The sequence below is a fragment of the Chiloscyllium plagiosum genome, unplaced genomic scaffold (genome assembly GCF_037043375.1).
Source record: "Chiloscyllium plagiosum isolate Xiang-an unplaced genomic scaffold, Cpla_swu_hap1 HiC_scaffold_10, whole genome shotgun sequence".
Taxonomy (NCBI): Eukaryota; Metazoa; Chordata; class Chondrichthyes; order Orectolobiformes; family Hemiscylliidae; genus Chiloscyllium; species Chiloscyllium plagiosum.
Window position 1 is genome coordinate 84,023,964 of NW_028270148.1, and position 23,338 is coordinate 84,047,301.

A 23,338-nucleotide genomic window follows, 5' to 3' on the forward strand; every position below is an offset into this window, starting at 1 on the left:
GAAAGTATTCATTTAGTGCTTCCCCTATCTCCTCTGACTCCACACACAGGGAAGGAGGGAATTAGGGAAGGAATTCTAGGATTCTGACCCACTGACAGTGAAGGAACGATGATAGATTTCCAAGTCAGGATGGTGAGTGTTTTGGAGGGGAACTTGAAGGTGGTGGTGTTCCCATATATCTGCTGCCCTTGTCCTTCTAAATAGAAGTGGTCCTGGGTTTGGAGAGTGCTGCCTCAGGATCTTTTGTGAATTTCTGCAGTGCATCTTGTGGATAGTATACACTGCTGCTCCTGAGTGTCAGTGGTGGAGGGAGTGGATGCAGTGCCAATCAAGTGGGCTGCTTTGTCCTGGATGATGTCAAGCTTCTTGAGTGTAATGTGACTGGTCAGACTACTTGACATTAAGCAAATACAGTTTATTTAAACACGATAGTTAAAATACGAAGAAAGAACTTAGACTAACTTAACTGTATTGGAAAACTTAACAGAATAATAGACAGTAACTATACCTAACTAACTGTTCCAATATAGTAACATCCTATAAACACACCCTTGGCAAATAGGCAAATTCAGAAAAATAGATTTCTGTCACAGAGGGATTCACAGTGGAACACCTTCTGCCATGTAGCTCTTTCTTTGACCAGCAGCCTCAAAACAAACTGCTTGCTCTGAACAGCCAGACTGCTAAAAGTAAAGAAAAGCTGAGCTGGGAGTACTGGCTGCTCCCCTTTTATTGTAAAAGTGTTTGTTTAAAACTTAAAAATCTTTTTGCCTGAAGCAGTACTTGTTAGCCATAATCAAATTGGCCCTAAAACCCTTAAAAACTCGACACCCCGGAAGCTGTGTCTTTGTGACCACTCTGGGGGAGAAAAAAGCCAAGAACAAACTAATTTTGTTAAAGGTGCAGGTCACGAACCCAGCAGCAGCGAGACACTCCAACATCTTGCTGTGGCTGAGAAAGGATAGCTTCTACGACTTCAAAACCCCAGCAGCTTCTGCCCTTTTGAGAATTCGGCACCAACAGCTTAAAGCTAAACTTTAAAAAAAACTAGAAATTCTGGTCTGTTAGAAGGCTGCTCTTATTGTTCCAACTTTTAAAACCAAGCCAAGGCCCCCCAAGCTGTTCACTTTATGGTTTTCACTAGGACCTCTGCCTTAAAATTTCCTTTTAAAAGAAAATGGACAAAATAACTTCTCAAAGTCACAGCATTGTCATGCTAAACTTAAATTCCACATGCTGCCATGGTAGGATTTGACTTATATATCCAGTGTATTGTCCTGCGCCTCTGGATTATGCCACTGTTTCCAAAAAGTGCATTCACCATGCCTGTCAACATGATTTATGATATTTGCAAATTATCAAGTCTTCAGTTTCTATTGGTTGCTTTGTTTTGTACTTAGTTCACTGGACTTGATGGGCGAGATAATCTTGCAAGGGAACTAGGAATTCCTGAAGGAGCTGATTTGAAGGGAGTACCATTATTGTTGGAGGTGATAAGAAACGGTCAACAAAAAGAAAAAGGCACTTGCCCCTCTGACGTAAGTACTTTGAATATTTATCTTCTATTATATAAGTAATATGCTTATTTCCTTAGCTGTTGCCTTTGGTGCTATTTTCAAAAAGTAATTTTGATTGATAGAGAATTGTTTATCAGTGACGAAGTGGATTTTACAGCCATAAATTGTGAGGGCCACTATCACGTGCACCCGCAACCGCAACTGCCAGCCTTCAGTATGCATAGAATATGGCATAATAATGTCAGGTTAGTGATCCAGTGTCACTACTTCAGGTTCAACTTTGAGGCAATGTAGGCATGAAAATCTGAAAGCTGCCCACAATTTTTTATTAAATAAAACAAACAAATAAGCTATTGAACTTGCTGAGGAGCCAGTTGTACCTCTCTGCACTCCAATTAAGTCTGGGTCCTGCGGACAGACTACCTGTCACATTGCCAGCTGATGCTGCAAAGTGATTAATTGCCACTGGAGGTTCTCATCTTGCAGCCACCAATGTTAAACCAATGTTGTGCGAGGGAAGGATGGTCATCGTGTGGGAAGCACAACGAGCAAATCTGTGCAGTTTTGTTTATAGGCTTTCTGATGAAGAGTCACTAGACTCGAAATGTTATCTCTGTTTTCTTCCTACAGATGCTGTCAGACTTGCTGAGTTTCTCTGCAACATCTGTTGTTCTAATAACAATGGCATGTTTCAATACTATAATATCAAGTGATCAATCTCTTGATTGCTCCAGGTAGTAGCAGGTAATGACATTTCCCTGCACTATTATCTCATGAGAGCAGTTGGACGATGTTGAATGCCTCATGCCGAGCCACTGTCTGAATGTAACCCCTGTATGTTCGTGTTAAGAGTTGGTTTTGCAACACACTGTCCATGGGTTTTGATTTTCTTTCAATATTTCAATTCTGCACTATTTCAGATTTATAGCATCTGCTTTAATAGGCCATGTGAAAGATCATTAATCTGAAATTTTTAATTCTTTTGCTTTCTCTGCAATTGCAGCCAGACTTGCTAAATGTTTCCAGTACTTTCTGTTTTTACGTCATTGGGTGTAGTTCTATTCCATTATGATAACCATTCATGTGATCTATCCTCAAGTGGCATGGTTTATTAGTGTTGCTCAATTACTTCATTAGCAGGGACATAGAATATAGGAGCAAGGAAGTCTTGTTACAATTTTATAAACCATTGGTTAGGTCATAGATTGCATATATGTGTAATTTTAGTCACCACACTACTGGAAGGACGTGATTTACACCCTGTTCAGTGCAGAGAAAATTCAGTGGGATGTTGTCTGTTATGGAAAGTCTCAGTTATGAGGAGGCTGGATTTGTTTTCTTTGGAGCGGGGGAGGTATTAAATGATGTGTGCGAGTTTGAGAAGCATAGGGTCGATAATAATCTTTTCCCCATAGCAGATGTGTCTAAGACCAGAGTGCATAAATTTAAGGTGAAGAGTAAGTGGTTTAGAGGAGATCTGAGAAAGTTTTTTTTCACCCGCTAATAGTAGACAAATGGTACATGCTGCCTGAGAGGGTGGCAGAGGCAGATACACTTGCAACATTGAAGAAGTATCTGGATGAGCACTTAACCAGAGTATAGTAGGTGATGGATGAAGTGCAGATAAATGGGATTGTTGTAATTTGGTCAGCGTAGACATGTTGGACCAATGGGCCTGTTTTTATGCTATATGATCATGTAAGACCTCTTTTTTTAAAAGCTTTCAGACAGTCCAGAACTACGTATGTTGCGGCACTGTCATATAGTTTCTACCCCTTTCAAAGAAGTTTGTCAGTCAGATATAGCTGTTTTAACTTCTGTTAACTTATTTATACCTGTACTTTTTCTCATACCTAACTTTCATTATTATACCCCAATTAATTTTGTACTCAAGAAATAAACAAGGACAAAATTCCTTTTAAGTTTTTAAATCTTCCTTCAAAATTGATGTTAAAATTTTTTTGGTCCATTTCTTAGTTGTCAGAATTAGAAGTTGATAAGTACGGATTAGTAATGACAATGCTGGCTGATTTTTCAACTCTGCTCTTCTTTCCATGATGCTGAGGCAAATTAGAGCTCATCATTTACTCCTGAGTTAGTCTACTATTTTATAATTTGGGAAAATCAGTAAACTTGTTGGAGGTATCTCTATTCTGAAGGCTCCCAGGATAACTGCTTGAATAAGTATTTAAATGTTAAAATAACATTCTGTTTACAAGCCAGAAATCATCACTACTGTTGTTTCTGTCTAACATGATAAGGAAAAGTATACAGTTCTGTATAATTTTGAATGCTTAAGATATTACATTTTAAGATTCAATATTCAAAGCACAAATTGAAAAGCAATTTTAAATGTAACACTTTTAAAAGTAATTTCTAAAAAGAAACTAAATGTATTTGCAGGACATTAACACAAAGTTGGTGGTGGGGAGTTCATAAGAATATCACAATAATGATGTGCTCTTTTTATTGCAGGGTGACTCACTCAATTATGTTCCTAAGGTACTAAATAATTTATGCCTCACTTTGAATGACTTGTGATAATTTATTGTTTCCTACAGGTTACTGGGATGTACATCCCAATGTGGTCTTCTTTCTATTCTCAACCTGAATAATTATTTTGAGATACAAATTTAGTAGCTTTTCAATAAGTGATCCAGTGGGAGTTTTTTTTTTGTCATTTTACCAGGTCATTGAATTAGAGGCATATCTGAGATGCAAACAGTGAGGGGATGTGGATGAGGAAAATTAGAAAATGCATGACTGGGAATGCTAACATGTTCTAATTCCTCTTTTATATCCTGGGAGGTAGTTCAACATGCTAGTGACAAACCACCAGCAGCACTGGGAAACTAATTCAGATTTAAATGAAGCAATTAGCAGGTATTTTCTGAGAATTGTGAAATTTTACTGGTAGAAAGTGAGAGAGTGCATAGATCTTGACGTCACCAGCAAAGCAGAGGGATTCCTCACTGACTATTTTAAAAATGACATTCTTAACATTTTTGTAGGCTGCGGAGGGAAGTTATTCTCGTCACTGTAGAAGAGTTGAAAGCTGCAGATGTAGTACAACTCCAGTAAACCACACCTGTGTCATTACAAGATGAATACAGGCTCCTCAAGATCTGCCTTGAGCTCAATGCTGAATATTTTTAGTAACTTCTTTATTCTTTTAATCCGGCTTTCTCACCCATTGTCTCTGGATACCGGTGGAATTAAATAACCAAGATGGAACTGAAAGCAGGATTGGATTTGGTGACTGCTGTTGGGGTGCAGAATGGGTGAGTGAGGAATGACAGAGTGAGGGGGATGTGGGGAACGTAAGTAGTGAGCAAAGCTTGGAGTGACTTAGAGTTACAAGCACAGTGTTGAAATTTGTGAATGAGACAGAACTTAAGGGAGATAGTAATAGATTTCAATGGGGCAATAAATGGGCTGGTGGCATGGATGGGCACGTGACTATTTCCAGTGACTAAAGTTGATGACCATTTGTGATATGTGGAAATACTTTATTTTAACAAGAGCATTTTGGAATTGAATCAGTCTATCTGATACGTGAATATAGATTCACTAATAGCCTTCAAAGGGATTTTGGATAGCTACTTAATGGAGAAAACGTTTGCAGAAATATGAAAATGATTTGAATGGTTCATCTGTTTATTTGAAGGAGCCGGTGCAAGCTGGATGGGCTGAATGGCTTCTTGTATGTCTTGTTTATGCACATTATGAGAGCCTACCATAGCTGCATGAACTAATGTTACTCCAGTATCACAATTTCTCAGAAACTTGAAATTGTTGACATTGTTTTAGTGTACAACAAAACGTAACAGAGGGATGGTAAATATTTTGCTGCCTAATTTAAATTTGAAACTGTGTAGCAATTCAAATATTTTTCCTCATTTTGGTTAAAAGCTGATTGTGATTTTGGTTTTCCAGGAGTTGTCAGCAAAACATATAGCAGAAGCCAAGAAAAAGTTTGAATTTTATGATAAAGTGAGTTTTAACTTTTCCTGCCAGTTTAAATTAGATTGTAAATATGTGCTGCGTTTTGTGTATATTGCAATTTCATACGTATTTTGATGCCCTTTTGTTATGCATTGATTTGTGAGGTTGAAGTTTTACCACTATTGCCATAAAAATCTATTTTTATGAATGGTGTAAATTTACACATTTTAATTACACAAACAATCAAATATAAAAATATAGTACAACATGAAAATAAAAGAATCTATTTTTTAATCACTGCTTGTGATTGCTCGCCAGGTGAGCATGTCAGAAAATCTCAGGCCCATAACAAATGATTTTATGAACTTGAACTTTAATACACAGACTCAATGCAAGAAATCATGAGGAGTGATATTTTCTATGATTTCAGGAGAATCCTTTTGAGTTCTGTTTTTTCAATATTCAATTAAATACTAGATTTAGCTCAGTTAGTGTACAGGCAAGGAATATGAATCTTTTGGGAGTGTTCTCTGTTCATCAAAAATTTGGAAATGTGCGTTTGATCTAATGTCTTAAAAAGTCCATGGCTTGCCTTGATTTTAGGACAAAAATGGTGAGATAAGCAAAGAAGAACTGAAGGAACTATTCATAGACCTCTTTCCTCACTTTCACAAGTAAGTTAGTTTTCACTGTTTACTTTGGAATTGCACTTTGTTTCAAACCTTGATTTTTGTTGCATTTTAACCATTGTAACCGTAATTTGTTTCACTGATAGGAATATGCTGGACAGATATGTAAATGACGAATTTAAAGCTTTTAATAATGGTAAGTATATTTGACAATAAGCTTTTAAAATACATTTAAGGCTGCTGAAGTAATTGGAATTTTGTAATCTGATCCCAGTAAAATTAATGTTTAATCTTTCTAGTGTGTTTATTATATTACTAATATTGTTAGATGTACCTCTGAAGATTCATTCTACTTTGACATTCATACTTCAACAAAAAGGGAACTTTCCTGTCTTGGTAATCATTTGATAAATCCATAACGTGCAGTTTCATAAAGAATGAGAGAAATTAGGAGTAGAATATTTGGCGGCTCTAACTGCTGGCCCATTCTGTATTACGCCTGAGTATCTCTGTTAACTCTACTTTCTTCCTATATTCTTTTGACTTCCAATGGCGCTTTCAAAAGATCTATTGATCGCAGTCTTAAACATGCTCGTTAATGAGACCATCGCCCCAAGTTCAATGGGAAATATTTTCAGCATTTATTTTGTCAAACCCTGTGTGACCTTTTGTTTTTCATTGAAGTAACCCTTCATTTTTGTAAAATTCTGGAGAATATAGGGCAATTCTACTTAACCTTCATTCATGGGACAGCCTTCTCATATAAGCAGTAAATCTAGGAAACCATTGTTCTGTCTTTTTCAAAGGAAGAATACTACTTTAGGTAAAAATTTTGCGCAATACTCTTGGTCTCTCAAAATCCCAATATAATTGCAGAAAGATTTCTTTGTTCCTCCAACAATAACTTAGGTAATGATGCTATATTAAAAAAAATGCTTCACCGACATAATAAATCCTTAAACCTCATGGGAAAAGTTAATGTAATGTTTACCTTGCAGAGTTGATGCTAGACAGGTGTGCTAACTTTCTGTGGAGAAAGTGAGGTCTGCAGATGCTGGAGATCAAAGTTGAAACTTTATTGCTGGAACAGCACAGCAGGTCAGGCAGCATCCAGGGAACAGGAGATTCGATGTTTCGGGCACAGGCCCTTCTTCAGGAATCAATACTGAAGAAGGGCCTGTGCCCGAAACGTCGAATCTCCTGTTCCCTGGATGCTGCCTGACCTGCTGTGCTGTTCCAGCAATAAAGTTTCAACTGCTAACTTTCTGTGATTAGTATAAAAGGACACCAAAATCCCTCTTATCATATACATTTAGTGGCATACCTGCCTCTTAACCAGAAGCTTTCTGTTAGAGTCCCACTCCAGGACTTGACACCAAGGAAGGGGCTTTGCTATAAATTTCTAATATAGGTCAGTAATTGAAAGTGGAAAACTCGAGAACAAGTGTTGCTTGGGAAGTTTCTGATACTGAGTCTAATTCGGGAGCATATTTGGAGGTTGCCAGGTAGTGCAAAACTGCCTCTCAGAAGTTTAGACTTCTTGGATAATTATTATATGTTTGTGTGGTTTAGGACTTGCTGGGATTCTGATTCACAACAACAAAAGTTTTGATGTTCATCATTGTTGACATTGAAAGATCTGGCTGATTCTGAAGAGTTTGTAAGAATGACAAGATGGTTGCTCTCTGTAGGGAATGGGTTATGTGATAATACTTAGGTATGTAAATACATCTTGCTATGATCAAGAAGATTGGGGGATGTTTGGTCCAGTTTAAAAGAAAAATTGGGGTATATATTGAAGGAGTCTTGAGTCCCATGTTCAGTAGAACAAATTGATCTTTATTTGAAGCTCCTTTACCACAAGTTGGGAAAGGTCAGAGACTGCTCTGAGTTTGGCTTTCACATAGGGCCCAGTTGCCCTCTTAATTACAGTTCAGGTCACAGGTCAGTGACAGTCTACCTTTCCTGAAGAAGGGCTTATGCCCGAAACATCGATTCTCCTGCTCCTTGGATGCTGCCTACCTGCTGCGCTTTTCCAGCAACACATTTTTTCATGTCTACCTTTCCCAGTAAAGTACAGAATATTTGTATGTACTGCATTACAATAGTTACATGCAACATTGACATCAGTGCTTGTGATGTCCTGTGAACTAATCCTGTGAATTCACGTTCAATGATGGACAATTTCATGATCCATCTTGGGTCATCCCAGCATCTTGCGATGTTTGCCAGACTCCCTATTACCTGTCCTTGGGCTCCTAAGATTATCGACCACATTCCAACATCGATTGTTATGTCCCTTCCTGGACATTTGCCAGCCACATCATGTATTTCGTTATTACTAATGAATTTTCAAATTCGGTCATGCAATTCATATCCCTTGCTGATCTTAGTACTGAAGATTAAAAATGATGTTAATTTCTACCAATTATTATAATATTTATAATATCAGCTCTAATATAAAGTTATTAATAAAATTATACATAATTAAACCTAATACTATGATTCTGTGACAGAACTAACAATTTCGTTAACAACTTCCCCTCCTAACTGACTTGCAAAGCAGGGGTTGTTTATTCACTCAAGGTCATAGTGACCCTATTTCAAAAATTTGTTTCTGCCCCCCTTGCCATGTTATTTGTCTCTTAGTTCTATATAGAATCCCTGCAGATTGGAAGCAGGCCATTCAACCCATGGATTAGTGGTGCTGGAAGAGCACAGCAGTTCAGGCAGCATCCAAGGAGCAGCGAAATCGACGTTTCGGGCAAAAGCCCTTCATCAGGATTTTACCTCATTCAGCCCATGGAGTCCACACCAACCCTCTGAAGAGCATCCCACCCAGACCTACAACAGCCCCCCCCCCCCCCCCCCCCCTCCCCTCACTATCATATTCCTATAAACCTTCATTTCCCATGGCTAATCCACTTAGCCTGCACATCCCTAGACACTAAGTGGCAATTTAGCATTGCCAATCCACCTAACCTGCACATCTTTGGACTGTGGAAGGAAACTGGAGTACTTGGAAGAAACCCATGCAAACACTGGGAGGGCATGCAAACCTCACACAGACAGTTGCCCAAGAGTCGAATCGAACCAGGGTCCCTGGCTCCATGATGCAGCAGTGCTAACCACTGAGCCACTGTGTCCTAATCTTGCTGATGAGCGAAAACAATTTCTTCAAGAGTGTTTGTTGAAATTGGTATCTTCATCCAAGGCTAACTGCCTTCAGAAATTTAGTTCCCCAATATCTAATAAATTTAAACTTCTATCCTTGTACAAATGTGTCAATTCTAATATGTAGTTTTGTTTTAAAAGCCTCATCTCAGGTGGATCAAGCTTCCCTTTTCTACTTCATACAAAAATCAGAAATCTCAAATCAGATGGTTTTCACGTGAGCTGCCTTAACAGAGCCTTACTGTTTACATTCTAGTCCCATCTTACTAAGACTCCAGCATTTTGTTTGTCTATGAAGGCCATGATTTGAGCAATATGAAATGCTACATCAGCTATTTATTTTTGTCTGTGACAGTTAAAAAGAAAACTTCTAATAGCCATTTTGTCATATTCAGCCAGGGGCAATTACAACAGTGTAGATAAGGAAATCAGCAGGATAACTAACCTCAGCAAGCAAGAAATGGCAATGAAGAAAGTTATTATAGTGCTTTGTCATTTACTTGATACAATATTAGATTTGTCAGCAGGTCGCATATCAAAAATATTTTAAAATTACTATTTATCCAGTTAAGATTTAAAGTGATTTGCTTTATTTCTTGTTTGTTGAATTAGTGGTTGATTTTGATGAGTTTCTGGGAATGTACAAAAGATTGTTCGTCCAGTGCAGAAGCGTGGTAAGACAAATTTTTGTAATTAAAAATAATAATGATGTATTTGTTTGAGAAAAAAACTCCCTTTTCCATCATGCATACTGAGATTTGAAAAAAGAAACATGCAGTCAGAAGTCTTCTAAACTCTGAATTCTGGAATTCTATAACTAGTTGTTCTGATTTCTAAAAACAGTCCACTGTCCTTTAGAGACTTCAAAAATTCATGCTTGGACTAAAAAAAATGCCAATGAACCTAAACAATCTTCTAAGCAAAAATTTACATTTGAGATTCTGAAGTAAACAGATATGTGCATTCATTTGAAGAGTACATTCAAATTTTTCCTAACCCCCCATAATGAAGTAAAATTGTAGAAGAAGCAGTCAAAAGATTCTATTAATGCTGTGTTTTACTTTGGTCACTTTAGGCATTATCTCAGCAGACGGAAATGACTAGAAAAATTGTGATTCTGGTCAAGAGAAAGAAGGAAGCATTTGTTAGGTTCAGATAGTGAATCTCGAGATGAGTGTAAGAACAGTAGGAGTATACTTGAGGGAAATCAGGAGGGCAAAAAAGTGATGTGGGGTAGATTTGGCAAGTAGGGTTAAGGAGAATCCGAAGAGATTCTACAAATATATTTAAGGGTAAAAGAGTAACTGGGGAGAGAATAGGGCCCTTGATGGATCAGCAAGGATCCAACGATGCTATGTGTGGAACCTCGGGAGATTGGTGAGACACTGAACAAATATTTTGCATCTGTATTTAACGTGAAGAAGGACATGAAAGTTAGGGAATGTGGGGAAATAAAGTGATATTTGAGAAGTGGCCATATTACAGAGGAGGATGTGCTGGAGGTCTTCAAACGCATGAAGGTAGATAAATCCCTGGGACCGGATTAGATAATCCCAGAACTTTATGGGAAGCTCGGGATGAGATTGCTGGACCCCTTGCTGAAATATTTGTATCATCGACAGCCATGGGTGAGGTGCCAAAAGAGTTGAGGATGGCTAATGTGGTGCCATTATTTAAGAAAAGTGATAACAAAAAGTCGGAACGATAGACTGGCGACCCTGATGTCATTGGTAGGTAACTTGTTGAAGGGGATTCTGAGAGATAGGTTTAACATTTGTTTGGAAAGACATTTACTGATTAGGGATATTCAACATGGTTTTGTGCATGGGAAATCATATCTTCAGTTACAGGCTTGAGGACCAAACTCTGTGGTACCCTACTGGTTGCAGCTTGCCAACCTGAAAAATATCCATTTATCCTGAGTCTATGCTTTGTTTCTGGTTAGCCACTCCCCTATCCAAGCTAATATATTATCCCTAACCTAGTGTGACCTTACCTCGTGTATTAAATTTTTGTGCGGCAACTTGTCAAATGTCTCTGGAAGTCTCTGATATATAAATCTACAGGACCCTAATTATCAACTTTATTTGTTACATCTTTGAAGAGCTCTAGCACATTAGTTAAACACAATTTACCCTTTGTAAAACCATGCTGATTTCGATGGATTACATTGGGATTTTCCAGATGTCATTTACTACTCTATTAATAATAGATTCCATTAATTTCCCAATGACAGATGCTAAGCCAACTGATCTATAACTTTCTGTTTTCTGCATCTTTCTGAAGAAAGATGTTAGTATTTTTCCAATCCATTGGAACCTTTCAGAAAATCCAATGAATTTTGGAATATTATAATCTATGCAGCCTCTATATTCTCCCATTTCTTTTCAGATCCTGTGGTGTAGATTATCAGGCCCTGGGACTTGACTGACTTTACTCCCAATAGTTTGCTCAGTACTTTTTTTCCGAGCAATGGCAATTGTTTCTCCTTTTCTATAACCTCTGCATTACCTATTACTTTTGAAAGTTTCATTGTCCTCCACCATGAAAACTGAGGCAAAATATTGATCTGGTGTCTGCTATTTCTGTGTTCCCTGTCATTAATTCCCCAGAATCATCCTCTAAGAGATTAACATAGATAAAACTATATATAGAACTATATTGGATGTAGGTTTGCTCACTGACGTTTCATTACCCTACTAGTTAACATCTTCAGTGGGCCTCAGGTGAAGCAATGTTGAAAATTCCTGCTTTCTACTTATATGTTTGGGTTTCTTTGGGTTGGTGATGTGGTGAGCTCACTTCCTGTTCCTTTTCTCAGGGGATGTTAGATGGGGTCTAACTTGATGTGCTTGTTGATTAGAGTTCCGGTTGGAATGCTATGCTTCTAGGAATTCTCGTGCTACTCTTTGTTTGGCTTGTCCGAAGATGAATGTGTTGTCCCAGTCGAAGTGGTGTCTTTCCTCATCCGTATATAAGGATACTAGTGAGAGAGGGTCGTGACTTTTTGTGGCTAGTTGGTGTTCATGTATCCTGGTGGCTAGTTTTCTGCCTGTTTGTCCAATGTAGTGTTTGTTGCATTACTTTTCTTTCATAATTAACCTCTTACTCTTTTTTTTTGGTAACCCTTTGTCGGTCTTTAAAAGTTTCCCAGTCCTCCTGCCTGCCACTGATCTTAGCAATATGGTATGCTTTCGTTCTTTGGTCTTGTTATTAAATTCCTTGCTTAGCAATGGGCACTATTTTACCTTCTTAGAACCTATCTGTCTCTCTGGAATATATATTTAGTTGGAAGGAATTGAATATCTCCTCCAATGTCTGCTACTGTGCATCAACTATTTTACCTTTCATATTTCTGTCCAGTTCACTAGGGCCAAATCGTCCCCATGCTTGTGTAATTACCTCTTTTTTTTTTTAACATCAGAAAACTTGGGTGGGATTCAAAGTCTCTTGTCTCAAACTGAATTTGAAATGCCACCATGTAATGATCACTCTTCCTGGGAGGATCATTTACTAAAGAGTGGATAAAGATTTACTAGGATGTTACCTGGACTGGAAAGTTTGAGTTATAAAGAGAGGCTGGGACTTTTTTTCATTGGAGTGTAGGAGGTTGAAGGGTGACCTTTATAGAGGTCTACAAAGTCATGAGAGGCATAGATAAGATAGATGAATACATGTGACAATAACAGTAATTCTAAGATAGCCAACAACTTTTACCCATGGTAGGGGAATCTAAATCGAAAGGGAATGTGTTTAAGGTAAGAGAGAAGAAATGCAAAAGGGACAGTTGTTTTTTAAGAGGGAGATGAGTGTCTGGAATGAGCGACTACAATTTTGTCATTTAATATTTGGACAGGTACGTGGATGGGATAAACAAATAGGACTAGTTTAATTCTGAAAACTGGGTGGCATGGACATGTTGGGCCGAAAGGCCTGTTTCATGCCATATGCTGTATAGGTGGTTTTATTCTGCTCTTTGTAGTTCCTGAATGCTGCAGTGTGTGGTGGCTTGTTGAACTTATGTTCCAATGCAACTTCGTTTGTGGGTATACAGCGTATTAAAAAAGAATGGGTACCTAATGAACACAGTCCGTCGATTCCTCAGCAACAAACCCAAACAAGTAGATACAATGTGTCCAGAAACTCTAGCCACTCACCCCTACATCAAAGGGTTGCACGGTGGCTCAGTGGTTAACACTGCTGCCTCACAACACCAGGGACGCAGATTCGATTCCAGCCTTGGGCAATTGTCTGTGTGGAGTTTGCACATTCTCCCCATGTCTGTGTGGGTTTCCTCTGGGTGCTCCAGTTTACTCCCGCAGTTCAAAGATGTGCAGGTTAGGTGAACTGGCCATGCTAAATTGCCCATAGTGTTCAGGGACGTGTTAGTTAGGGGTAGATGTATAGTAGGGTAAGGGAATGAGTTTGGGGTGGGATTCTCTTCGGAGGGTAGTGTGGGCTTGTTGGGCTGAAGTGCCTGTTTCCACACTGTAGGGATGCTATAATCTCTGAAATGACCGCAAGACTACTCAGGCGTCTTGGCATCATGGTCACCAACAAACCCACCAACACACTAAAACAGCAGCTAATGAATTTGAAAGACCCTATCCAGCCAACAAGCAAAGCTAATGTAATTTACAAAATACTTTGCAAGAACTGTGACAAACACTACATTGGACAAACAGGCAGAAAACTAGCCACCAGGATAGATGAACATCAACTAGCCACAAAAAGGCATGACCTACTATCACTAGTATTCTTACATACAGATGATAAAGTACACCACTTTGACTGTGACAATACATCCATCCTAGGACAAGCCAAACAGAGACATGCACGAGAATTCTCAGAAGCATGGCATTCCAACCGGAACTCTATCAACAAACACGTCGATTTGGATCCCATCTATCAACCTCTGAGAAAAAGAACTGGAAATGACATTACAGGAAATGACATCACCAAGCCAAGGAAACCTAAAACATAGAAAGCAGGCCATAACACCAGTGCTTCACCGGAGGCTCACTGATGATGTTATCTGGTGTGGTGACAAAACGTCTGAAATCAAACCTTCCAGCTCAATGAACAAACTTACATGCAGAACTTCTTCAACCTGAGCTACAAATCTCCAAACTCGCTAATCTCTCTGTATATCAATGCTCCTAAGTGTCCTGCCATTTCCTCTTGTGTTTGATCCCCTAAATTGCATCGCTTCTTACTTATTTGGATTAAATTCAATCTGCGATTTCACCACCAAACTTTGCAGCAGATCTATGTCCTGCTGTATCATTTGACAACCTCCCTCACTCTCCTTAACCCCATGCTAACTGTCCCTAATAAGCCCATTCTTTTTCAAATGCAAGTAAATCCTCCCCCTAAGAATCTTCTCCAATAATTTCTCTACTACTGATGCAAGGCTCACTGGCCTATAATTTCCTGAATTATCTTGTTGTCCTCCTTAAGTAAAGAAATAACATTAACTATTCTCCAGTTTTCTAGGCCCTCACCTGTGGCTAAAGAGGATAGAAATATCTCTGTCGTGGCCCCAACAATCTCCTCCCTTAATATCTTGGGATAGATCCCACCAGGCCCTGGGAACTTATCTATCTTAACATTTCCAAGACACCCAACGCTACCACCTCCTTAATATCAACATTGCCTAAAATATCAACATACCCCTTCATAATCTTAATATCATCCATCTCCTCCTTGGAGAATACCAATACAAAGCACTCATTAAGGACCTCACCCACTTTCCCTGGTTCAATTTTCTCTTCATTCTTTTGCTCTTGAACGGGCCTAACGTTTCCTAGCTACCCATCTTGCTCCTAATATATATAAAATGCCGAGGGATTCTCGTTAATCCTACTTGCCAGGGACATTTTGTGGAACCTTTTAGCCCTCCTAATTTCTCGCTGTAGTTCTTTCCTGCTTCCTCTTATATTCTTGAAAGGTCTTGTTTGAATTTAGTTTGCTAAACCTTTACATATGCTTCATTTTTTATTTTGACTAGACTTTCAATATCTGTTGTCATCTAAGGTTCCAGAATCTTGCCAGCCTTATCTTCCATCCTCAAAGGAACATGCTGGTCCTAAACTCTGATCAGCTGGCCTTTAAAAGACTCCCATATTTCAGTTGTGGATGTACTCTCAAAAAACCATCCCCAATCTAATTTCTCCTGTTCCTGCCAAATATTATTGTAATTATCATTCCCACAGTTTAGCACTTTCACCCAAGTTGTATGCATAACTATTTTGAATCTTACAAAATTATGATCACTGTTCCCAAAATGCTCCCTCACTAAAACTTTGAACACCTTGCCTCTTCCCTAGTTGGACCATCTACCTTTTGTTTTAAGAAGTCTTCCTGGATGCATCTAACAAGTTCTGCCTCATCTAAGCCCCTGGCAGTAAGGGAGTCCCAGTCAGTATTGAGGATATCAAAAGAATCAATGACAACAACCATGTTGTTTTTAAATCTTTCCATGATCTGCCTACATATCTGTTCCTGTACCTCTGATAGGAGGCTATAGCGTAACTCCATCATTTTGATTTCATATTCTTTCTTAATCCTGAGTTCTACCCAAATGACCTCGCTGGATGAGCCCTCCAAGGTAGAATCAGAGAGATGTACAGCACAGAAACAGACCCTTTGATCCAACTCGTCCATCCTAACCATATAGCCCAACCCAATCTAGTCCCACCTGCCAGCAACTGGTCCATATCCCTCCAAACCCTTCCTATTCATATACCCTTCCAGATGTCTTTTAAATGTTCCAATTGTACTAGCCTCCACCACTTCCTCTGGCAGTCCATTCCACACACTCACCACCCTCTGTGTGAAAAAGTTGCACCTTAAGTCTCTTTTATATCTTCCCCTCTCACCCTAAAGCTATACTCTCTACCTATGGAGTCCCCCACCCCAGGGAAAAAACTTTGTCTATTTATCCTATCCATACCGCTCATGATTTTATAAGCCTCTGTAAGGTCACCCCTCAGCCTCCAATGCTCCAGGGAAACCAGCCCTATCCTATTCAACCTCTCCTTTAGCTCAAATCCTCCAACATCTTTGTAAATCCTTTCTGAACTCTTTCAAGTTTCACAACATCCTTCCGATAGGTTGGAGACCAGAATTGCACACAGTATTCCAAAAGTGGCCGTACCAATGTCCTGTACAGCTGCATCACGACCTCCCAACTCCTGTACTCAATATTCTGACCAATAAAGAAAAGTATACCAAACACTTTCTACACTATCCTATCTACCTGCGACTCTACTTTCAAAGATCTATGAACCTGCAATCCAAGGTCTCTTTGTTCAGCAACACTCCTGGGACCTTACCATTAAGTGTATAAGTCCTGCTAAGATTTGCTTTCCCAAAATGCAGCACCTTGCATTTATCTAAATTAAACTCCAAATGCCACTCCTCAGCCCATTGGTTCATCTGATCAAGAGTCCATTGTAATCTGAGGTAACCTTCTTTGCTGCCCATTACACTTCCAATTTTGGTGTCATCTGCAAACTTACAAACTATATACCTCCTAAGCTCACATCCATATCATTTCTATAAATGACGAAAAGTAGTGGATCCAGCACCAATCCTCGTGGCACTCCACTGGTCACAGGCCTCCAGTCTTCTACCTTTGTGCCAGTTCTGTATCCAAAGGGCTAGTTCTCCCTGTATTCCATGAGATCTAACCTTGCTAACCAGTCTCCCATGGAGAACCTTGTTGAATGCCTTACTGAAGTCCATGTTGATCACATCTACTGCTCTGCCCTCATCAATCCTCTTTGTTACTTCTTCAAAAAACTCAATCAAGTTTGTGAGACATGATTTCCCACACACAAAGCCCTAATCAGTACTTGCCTTTCCAAATACATGTACATCCTGCCCTTCAGGATTCCCTCCCACAACTTGCCCACCACCGATATCAGGCTCACTGGTCTATAGTTCCCTGGCTTGTCCTTACCACCTTTCTTAAATAGTGGCACCATGTTTGCCATCCTCCAGTCTTCCGACACCTCACCTGTGACTATCGATGATAGAAATACCTCAGCAAGAGGCCTAGCAATCACTTCCCTAGCTTCCCACAAAGTTCTAGGGTACACCTGATCAGGTCCTGGGGATTTATCAACTCCTGGGGATTTATCAACTTTTATGCGTTTCACGATATTCAGCACTTGCTCCTTTGTAATATGGACATTTTTCAAGATGTCACCATCTACTTCCCTACATTCAATGTCTTCCATGTCCTTTTCCACAGTAAACACTAGTGCAAAATACTCGTTTAGTATCTCCCCCATTTTCTGCGGCTTCACACAAAGGTTGCCTTGCTGATCTTAGAGGGGCCCTATTCTCTCCCTAGTTACTTTTTGTCCTTAATGTATTTGTAAAAACCCTTTGGATTCTCCTTAATTCTATTTTCCAAAGTTATTTCATGTACCCTTATTGCCCTCCTGATTTCCCTTTTCAGTATACTCATACTGCCTTTATACTTTTCTAAGGATTCACTCGATCTGTCCTGTCTATACCTGACATAAGCTTCCTTCTTTTTCTTAACCAAACCTTCAACTTCTTTAGTGATCCAAGATTTCCTATACCTACCAGCCTTTCCTTCCACCCTAATAGGAATATACTTTCTCTGGATTCTCGTTATCTCATTTCTGAAGGCGTCCCACTTTCCAGCCGTCCCTTTACCTGTGAACATTTGCCCCCAGTTAGCTTTTAAATGTTCTTGCCTAATACAGTCAAAATTGGTCTTCCTCCAAATTAGAACTTCAACTTTTAGATCTGGTCTGTCCTTTTCCATCACTACTTTAAAACTAATAGAATTATGGTCGCTGGCCCCAAAGTGTTCCCCCACTGACACCTCAGTCACCTCCCCTGCCTTATTTCCCAAGAGGAGGTCAAGCTTTGCCTCTTCTCGGGTAGGTATATCCACATACAGAATCAGAAACTTTTCTTGTACACACTTAACAAATTCCTCTCCATCTAAACCTCCATCTAGTGGGCGGCACGGTGGCACAGTGGTTAGCACTGCTGCCTCACAGCACCAGAGACCCGGGTTCAATTCCCGCCTCAGGCGACTCTCTGTGTGGAGTTTGCACATTCTCCCCGTGTCTGCGTGGGTTTCCTCCGGGTGGTCCGCTTTCCTCCCATAATCCAAAAATGTGCAGATTCGGTGAATTGACCATGCTAAATTGTCCGTAGTGTTAGGTGAAGGGGTAAATGTAGGGGAATGGGTCTGGGTGTTATACGCTTTGGCGGGTCGGTGTGGACTTGTTGGGCCGAAGGGCCTGTTTCCACACAGTAAGTAATCTCATATAATCTAATCTAAACCCTTAACACTACGGCAGTCCCAGTCTATATTTGGAAAGTTAAAATCTCCTACCATAACCACCCTATTATTCTTACAAAAAGCTGAGATGTCCTTACAAATTTGTTTCTCAATTTCCCTCTGATTATTAGGGGGTCTATAATACAATCCCAATAAGATGATCATCCCTTTCTTATTTCTCAGTTCCACCCAAATAACTTCCTTGGATGTATTTCCAGGAATATCCTCCCTTAGTACAGCTGTAATGCTATCCCTTATCAAAATCACCAGTGCCCCTCCTTTGTTGCCCGCCTATCTTTCCTGTAGCATTTGTATCCTGGAACATTAATCTGCCAGTCCTATCCATCCCTGAGCCATGTTTCTGCCATCGCTATGATATCCCAGTCCCATGTTCCTAACCATGCCCTGAGTTCATCTGCCTTCCCCGTTAGGCCCCTTGCATTGAAATAAATGCAGTTTAATTTCTAAGTCCTACCTTCTCCTTGCCTGCCCTGACTGTTTGACTCGCTTCTGCTCTCAACTGTACCAGCCTCAGATTGATCCCTTTCGTCACTATCTCCTTGGGTCCCCCCCTTACTAGTTAAATCATCCCAATCAGCTCTAGCAAATGCCCTGCCAGTATATTAGTCACCTTCAATTTAGGTGCAATCTGTCCTTTTTGTACAGGCCACTTCTACCCCAAAGGAGATTCCAATGATCCAAAAATGTGAGTCGTTTTCCCATACATCAGCTCCTCAGCCATGCATTCACCTGCTCTATCCTCCTAATCCTGCCGTCACTAGCTCGTAGCACTGGGAGTAATCCAGATATTACTACTCTCGAGGATCTCATTTTTAAATTCCTGCCTAAATCTCTGAAATCTCCCTTCAGAATCTCAATCTTTTCCCTTCCTATGTTGGTGGTTCCAATGTGGACAATAACCTCTTGCTGGCCTCTCTACCCCTTGAGAACATTCTGCACCCTCTCTGAGACATCCTTGATCCTGGCACCAGGGAAGCAACACACCATTCTGATTTTTCGCTGCTGGCCACAGAAGCGTCTGTCTGTACCTGGGACTAGAGAGTCCCCTAACACAATTGACATTTTGGAACCCGATGTACCCCTCGTTGCATTAGAGCCAGTCTTAATACCGGAAACTTGGCTGTTTGTGCTACGTTGCCCTGAGAATCCATCAGCCCAACATTTTCCAAAACAGCATACTTGTTTGAAATGGGGATAGCCACAGAAGGCTCCCGCACTAACTTCCTACTTCTCTTGCCTTTCCTGGATTTAACCTATCTATGTGACTGTATCTGCGATTTTTTTTTCCCCCTTCCTATAACTGCCATCCATCACATATCGTTGCTGTTGCAAATTCCTCATTGCCTCTAACTGTGTCTCCAACTGATCCATTCGATCTGATAGGATTTGCAACTAACAGCATTTATTGCAGATATAGTTCTGTTCGCCGAGCTGGAAATTTTTGTTGCAAACGTTTCGTCCCCTGTCTAGGTGACATCCTCAGTGATTGGGAGCGTCCTGTGAAGCGCTTCCGCGGTGTTTCCTCCGGCATTTGTAGCCTGTCCCTGCCGCTTCCAGTTGTCAGTTTCAGCTGTCCGCTGTAGTGGCCGGTATATTGGGTCCAGGTCATGTGTTTGTTGATGGAGTTTGTGGATGAGTGCCATGCTTCTAGGAATTCCCTGGCTGTTCTTTGTTTGGCTTGCCCTATAATGGTAGGGTTGTCCCAGTCGAATTCATGTTGCTTGTCGTCTGCGTGTGTGGCTACTAAGGATAGCTGGTCGTGGCGTTTCGTGGCTAGTTGATGTTCGTGGATGCGGATCGTTAGCTGTCTTCCTGTTTGTCCTATATAGTGTTTTGTGCAGTCCTTGCGTGGGATTTTGTACACTACATTAGTTTTGCTCACGCTGGGTATCGGGTCCTTCGTTCTGGTGAGTTGTTGCCTGAGGGTGGCTGTTGGTTTGTGTGCTGTTATAAGTCCTAGTGGTCGCAGTAGTCAGACCACATACATCTCCACATACATCGCATCATCCTCTGCCACTTTCGCCACCAGATATATTTTTCCTTCCTCGCTCCTATTAGCATTCCGGAGAGACCATTCCCTCCGTGATTCCTCGTCTGATCCATGACCCCCATCAGCCCACACCCCACTCCCAGTGCCTTCCTCTGCTACTGCAGGAAATGCAAAACCTGCACCTAAATCCTCCTGCCACCTCCGTCCAAGGCCCCAAAGGATCTTCGCACATCCAACAGAACTTTACCTGTCATCTACTTACCACCAATCTCATCTACTGTATCCGTTGCACCCCATGTGGTCTCCCCTACAGCCGGGAGACAAGATGCCAACTTAATGATCATTTCAGAGAACATCTCTGGGACACCTGCACCAACCAACCCCACTGCCCCGTGGCTGAACACTTCAACTCCCTCTCCTGCTCCGCCAAAGACAAGCAGGTCCTGAGGCCTCCTCCATTGCCAAACCCTTATCGTCTGATGCCTGGAGGAAGACCGCTTCCTGTTCCGCCTTGGGACCCTGCAACCACATGGGATCAATGTGGATTTCACCAGTTTCCTTATTTCTCCTTCCTCCCCCCCAACATTATCTCAGTCCCAAGCCTCCAATTTAGCACTGCCCTCCTGACCTGTCCAACACCTTTCCCATCCATCCGCTCCACCCTTGTATCTGAACTATCACCTTCATCTATCTATCACATTCTCAGCTACCTACCCCTCCCACCCCCGTCCCATTTATCTCCCAGCTCCCCTGGCCACAAGCCTATTCCTGATGAAGGGCTTATGACTGAAATGTCGATTCTTCTGCTCCTTGGATGCTGCCTGACCTGCATTTCCTCAGCACCACACTCTCGACCTTAACCTCTACCTTGTCCTCAGTCACTTCACTTGCTGACTTACTTTGCTGGTTCCCTCCCTGTTCCAGCCACAATACTTTAAACCTTCCTAAGTGGTAATAACAAACTCCCTACAAGGATATTAGTGCTCCGCCAAATTGATGTGCGACCTAACCTAATACAGGTCCCTTCTGCCTTGGAAGAGATGCCAATGATCCAGATTTCTGAAGCACTCCTTCTTTCGCCAGCTCTTTAGCCACATGTTAACGTGTATTAATATTTCTCGCCTCACAAACATAAGTTTACACCCTGTTCCACAAGATCACAATCCCAGAGGTCCTGCTTTTCAACTTGGTACTGAACTTCCTAAATTCTCATTCCAGGGAAGTAATCTCTCTTCCTGTCTATGCCATTAACACAAGTAAGGACCATGACTGCTTGCTATTCACCCTCCCCTTTCAGAATGTCCTGTGCCCACTCTAATATGCCTGACCTTGAAGCTACAAGACAGGTCAGAGGCTAGGAAAGTGGCAAGTATCTCACTCCCTTACACCCGAAGGCTTGTCCACCATCTGGAAGGTACAAATCAGGGAATTATAGAATGCAGTACGGCTCTAACAATGTTCAAAAAGCTCAACACCATCCAAGCTAAAGTTGTCAATTTGATTGGCATCTCATTTACCAACTTAAGCATTCACTGTCAACACTGCTGATGCACAGTGGCAGCAATGTGTGTCATCTAAAAGATGCACTGCAGCAACTCACTAAGGCTGCATCAGCAACATCGTCCGACTTATGACCTCTTAGAAGGACAAGGGCAGCAAATACCTGGGAGCAGCACCATCCGCAAATTCCCTTCCAATTTGCAGGCAACTGGGACTTGAAACTGTTTCACAGTTTTTTTTTTAATTGTTGATGAGCCAAAATCTTGGATCTTTCTTCCTAACAGCACTGTGATTGTCCCCACACTTCAAACTGTAATAGGGTTAGAGTTCAAGAAGGCAGTTCATCACCAGCATCTCTAGGGCAATTATGTATTGGCATAAATGCAGGCCCACAGAGATGTTGATATCTCGTTAACTAATTAGAATTCTAAAGTTCCACCTCCAGCAAATTGTCTTTAAATTGGTTTGCTGTGATTAGACATACACTCAACTAAGTCTGAGTCTTCAGGTGGCATGGCAGGGAATTCCCCAACTGAAAAATGTTGCCCATATATTCCTCTCTTTGTATTCCCTATTATCTCCACACTTGCTGTATTGAATCCAGTAATTTGTTCTTCTTAAACAGTAACAGGAGCATTAACAAATTGTCATCAAACTTTCAAAATCCTACTATAATGCACAGTCTTTGTTTTCCTTCAGTGTACCATACAACTGAGACAAAATCAATATCATAGAAGGAGGCCATTTGACCTATTGAGATTTTCCTAGTGTACTTAAAGAATTGCTATAATGACAAGAATCGTCAATAGTCCTTCAACAGCACCTTCCAGACTTGCAGCTCCTATCACCTAGAATGACAAGTGCTTCAGATTTATTTGAAATCTCAAGCTTTCTGAGTGCTGCTTCTTTATCAGGTGCAGTAACTTCACCTGACGAAGGAGCAGCGCTCCAAAAGCTTGTGATTTCAAATAAACCTGTTGGGGCTATAACCTAGTGTCATGTGACTTCTGATTTTGTCCACCCCAGTCTAACACCAGCACCTCCACATCAAGTGCAGCAGGTGCTTAGCAGTGCCACCTCCAAATTGTCCTCCAAGTTACACCCCTTTGTCTTGGAACTTTATCTCTATTCCATCATTATCACTGTTCAAAATTCTCCAACTCCTCACCTAACAGCAGTGCAGATGTACCTACACTACATGGACTGCAGCAGAACAAGAAGGTGGCTC

At 40.7% G+C, this 23,338-nt stretch overlaps 1 protein-coding gene across 4 annotated transcripts in view; it reads left to right on the forward strand.

Annotated features, from left to right (window-relative positions):
- cep43 (centrosomal protein 43) overlaps window positions 1-23,338 on the forward strand; it is a 114,932-nt gene that overhangs the window by 40,611 nt on the left and 50,983 nt on the right. For all 4 annotated transcript variants that reach the window (XM_043696270.2, XM_087991508.1, XM_087991509.1 and 1 more), the window contains exons 5-10: window positions 1,401-1,538; window positions 3,993-4,019; window positions 5,454-5,510; window positions 6,066-6,136; window positions 6,238-6,287; window positions 9,878-9,939. In XM_043696270.2, the coding sequence (XP_043552205.1) occupies window positions 1,401-1,538; window positions 3,993-4,019; window positions 5,454-5,510; window positions 6,066-6,136; window positions 6,238-6,287; window positions 9,878-9,939 (405 nt within the window). The remainder of the gene's footprint in view (window positions 1-1,400; window positions 1,539-3,992; window positions 4,020-5,453; window positions 5,511-6,065; window positions 6,137-6,237; window positions 6,288-9,877; window positions 9,940-23,338) is intronic.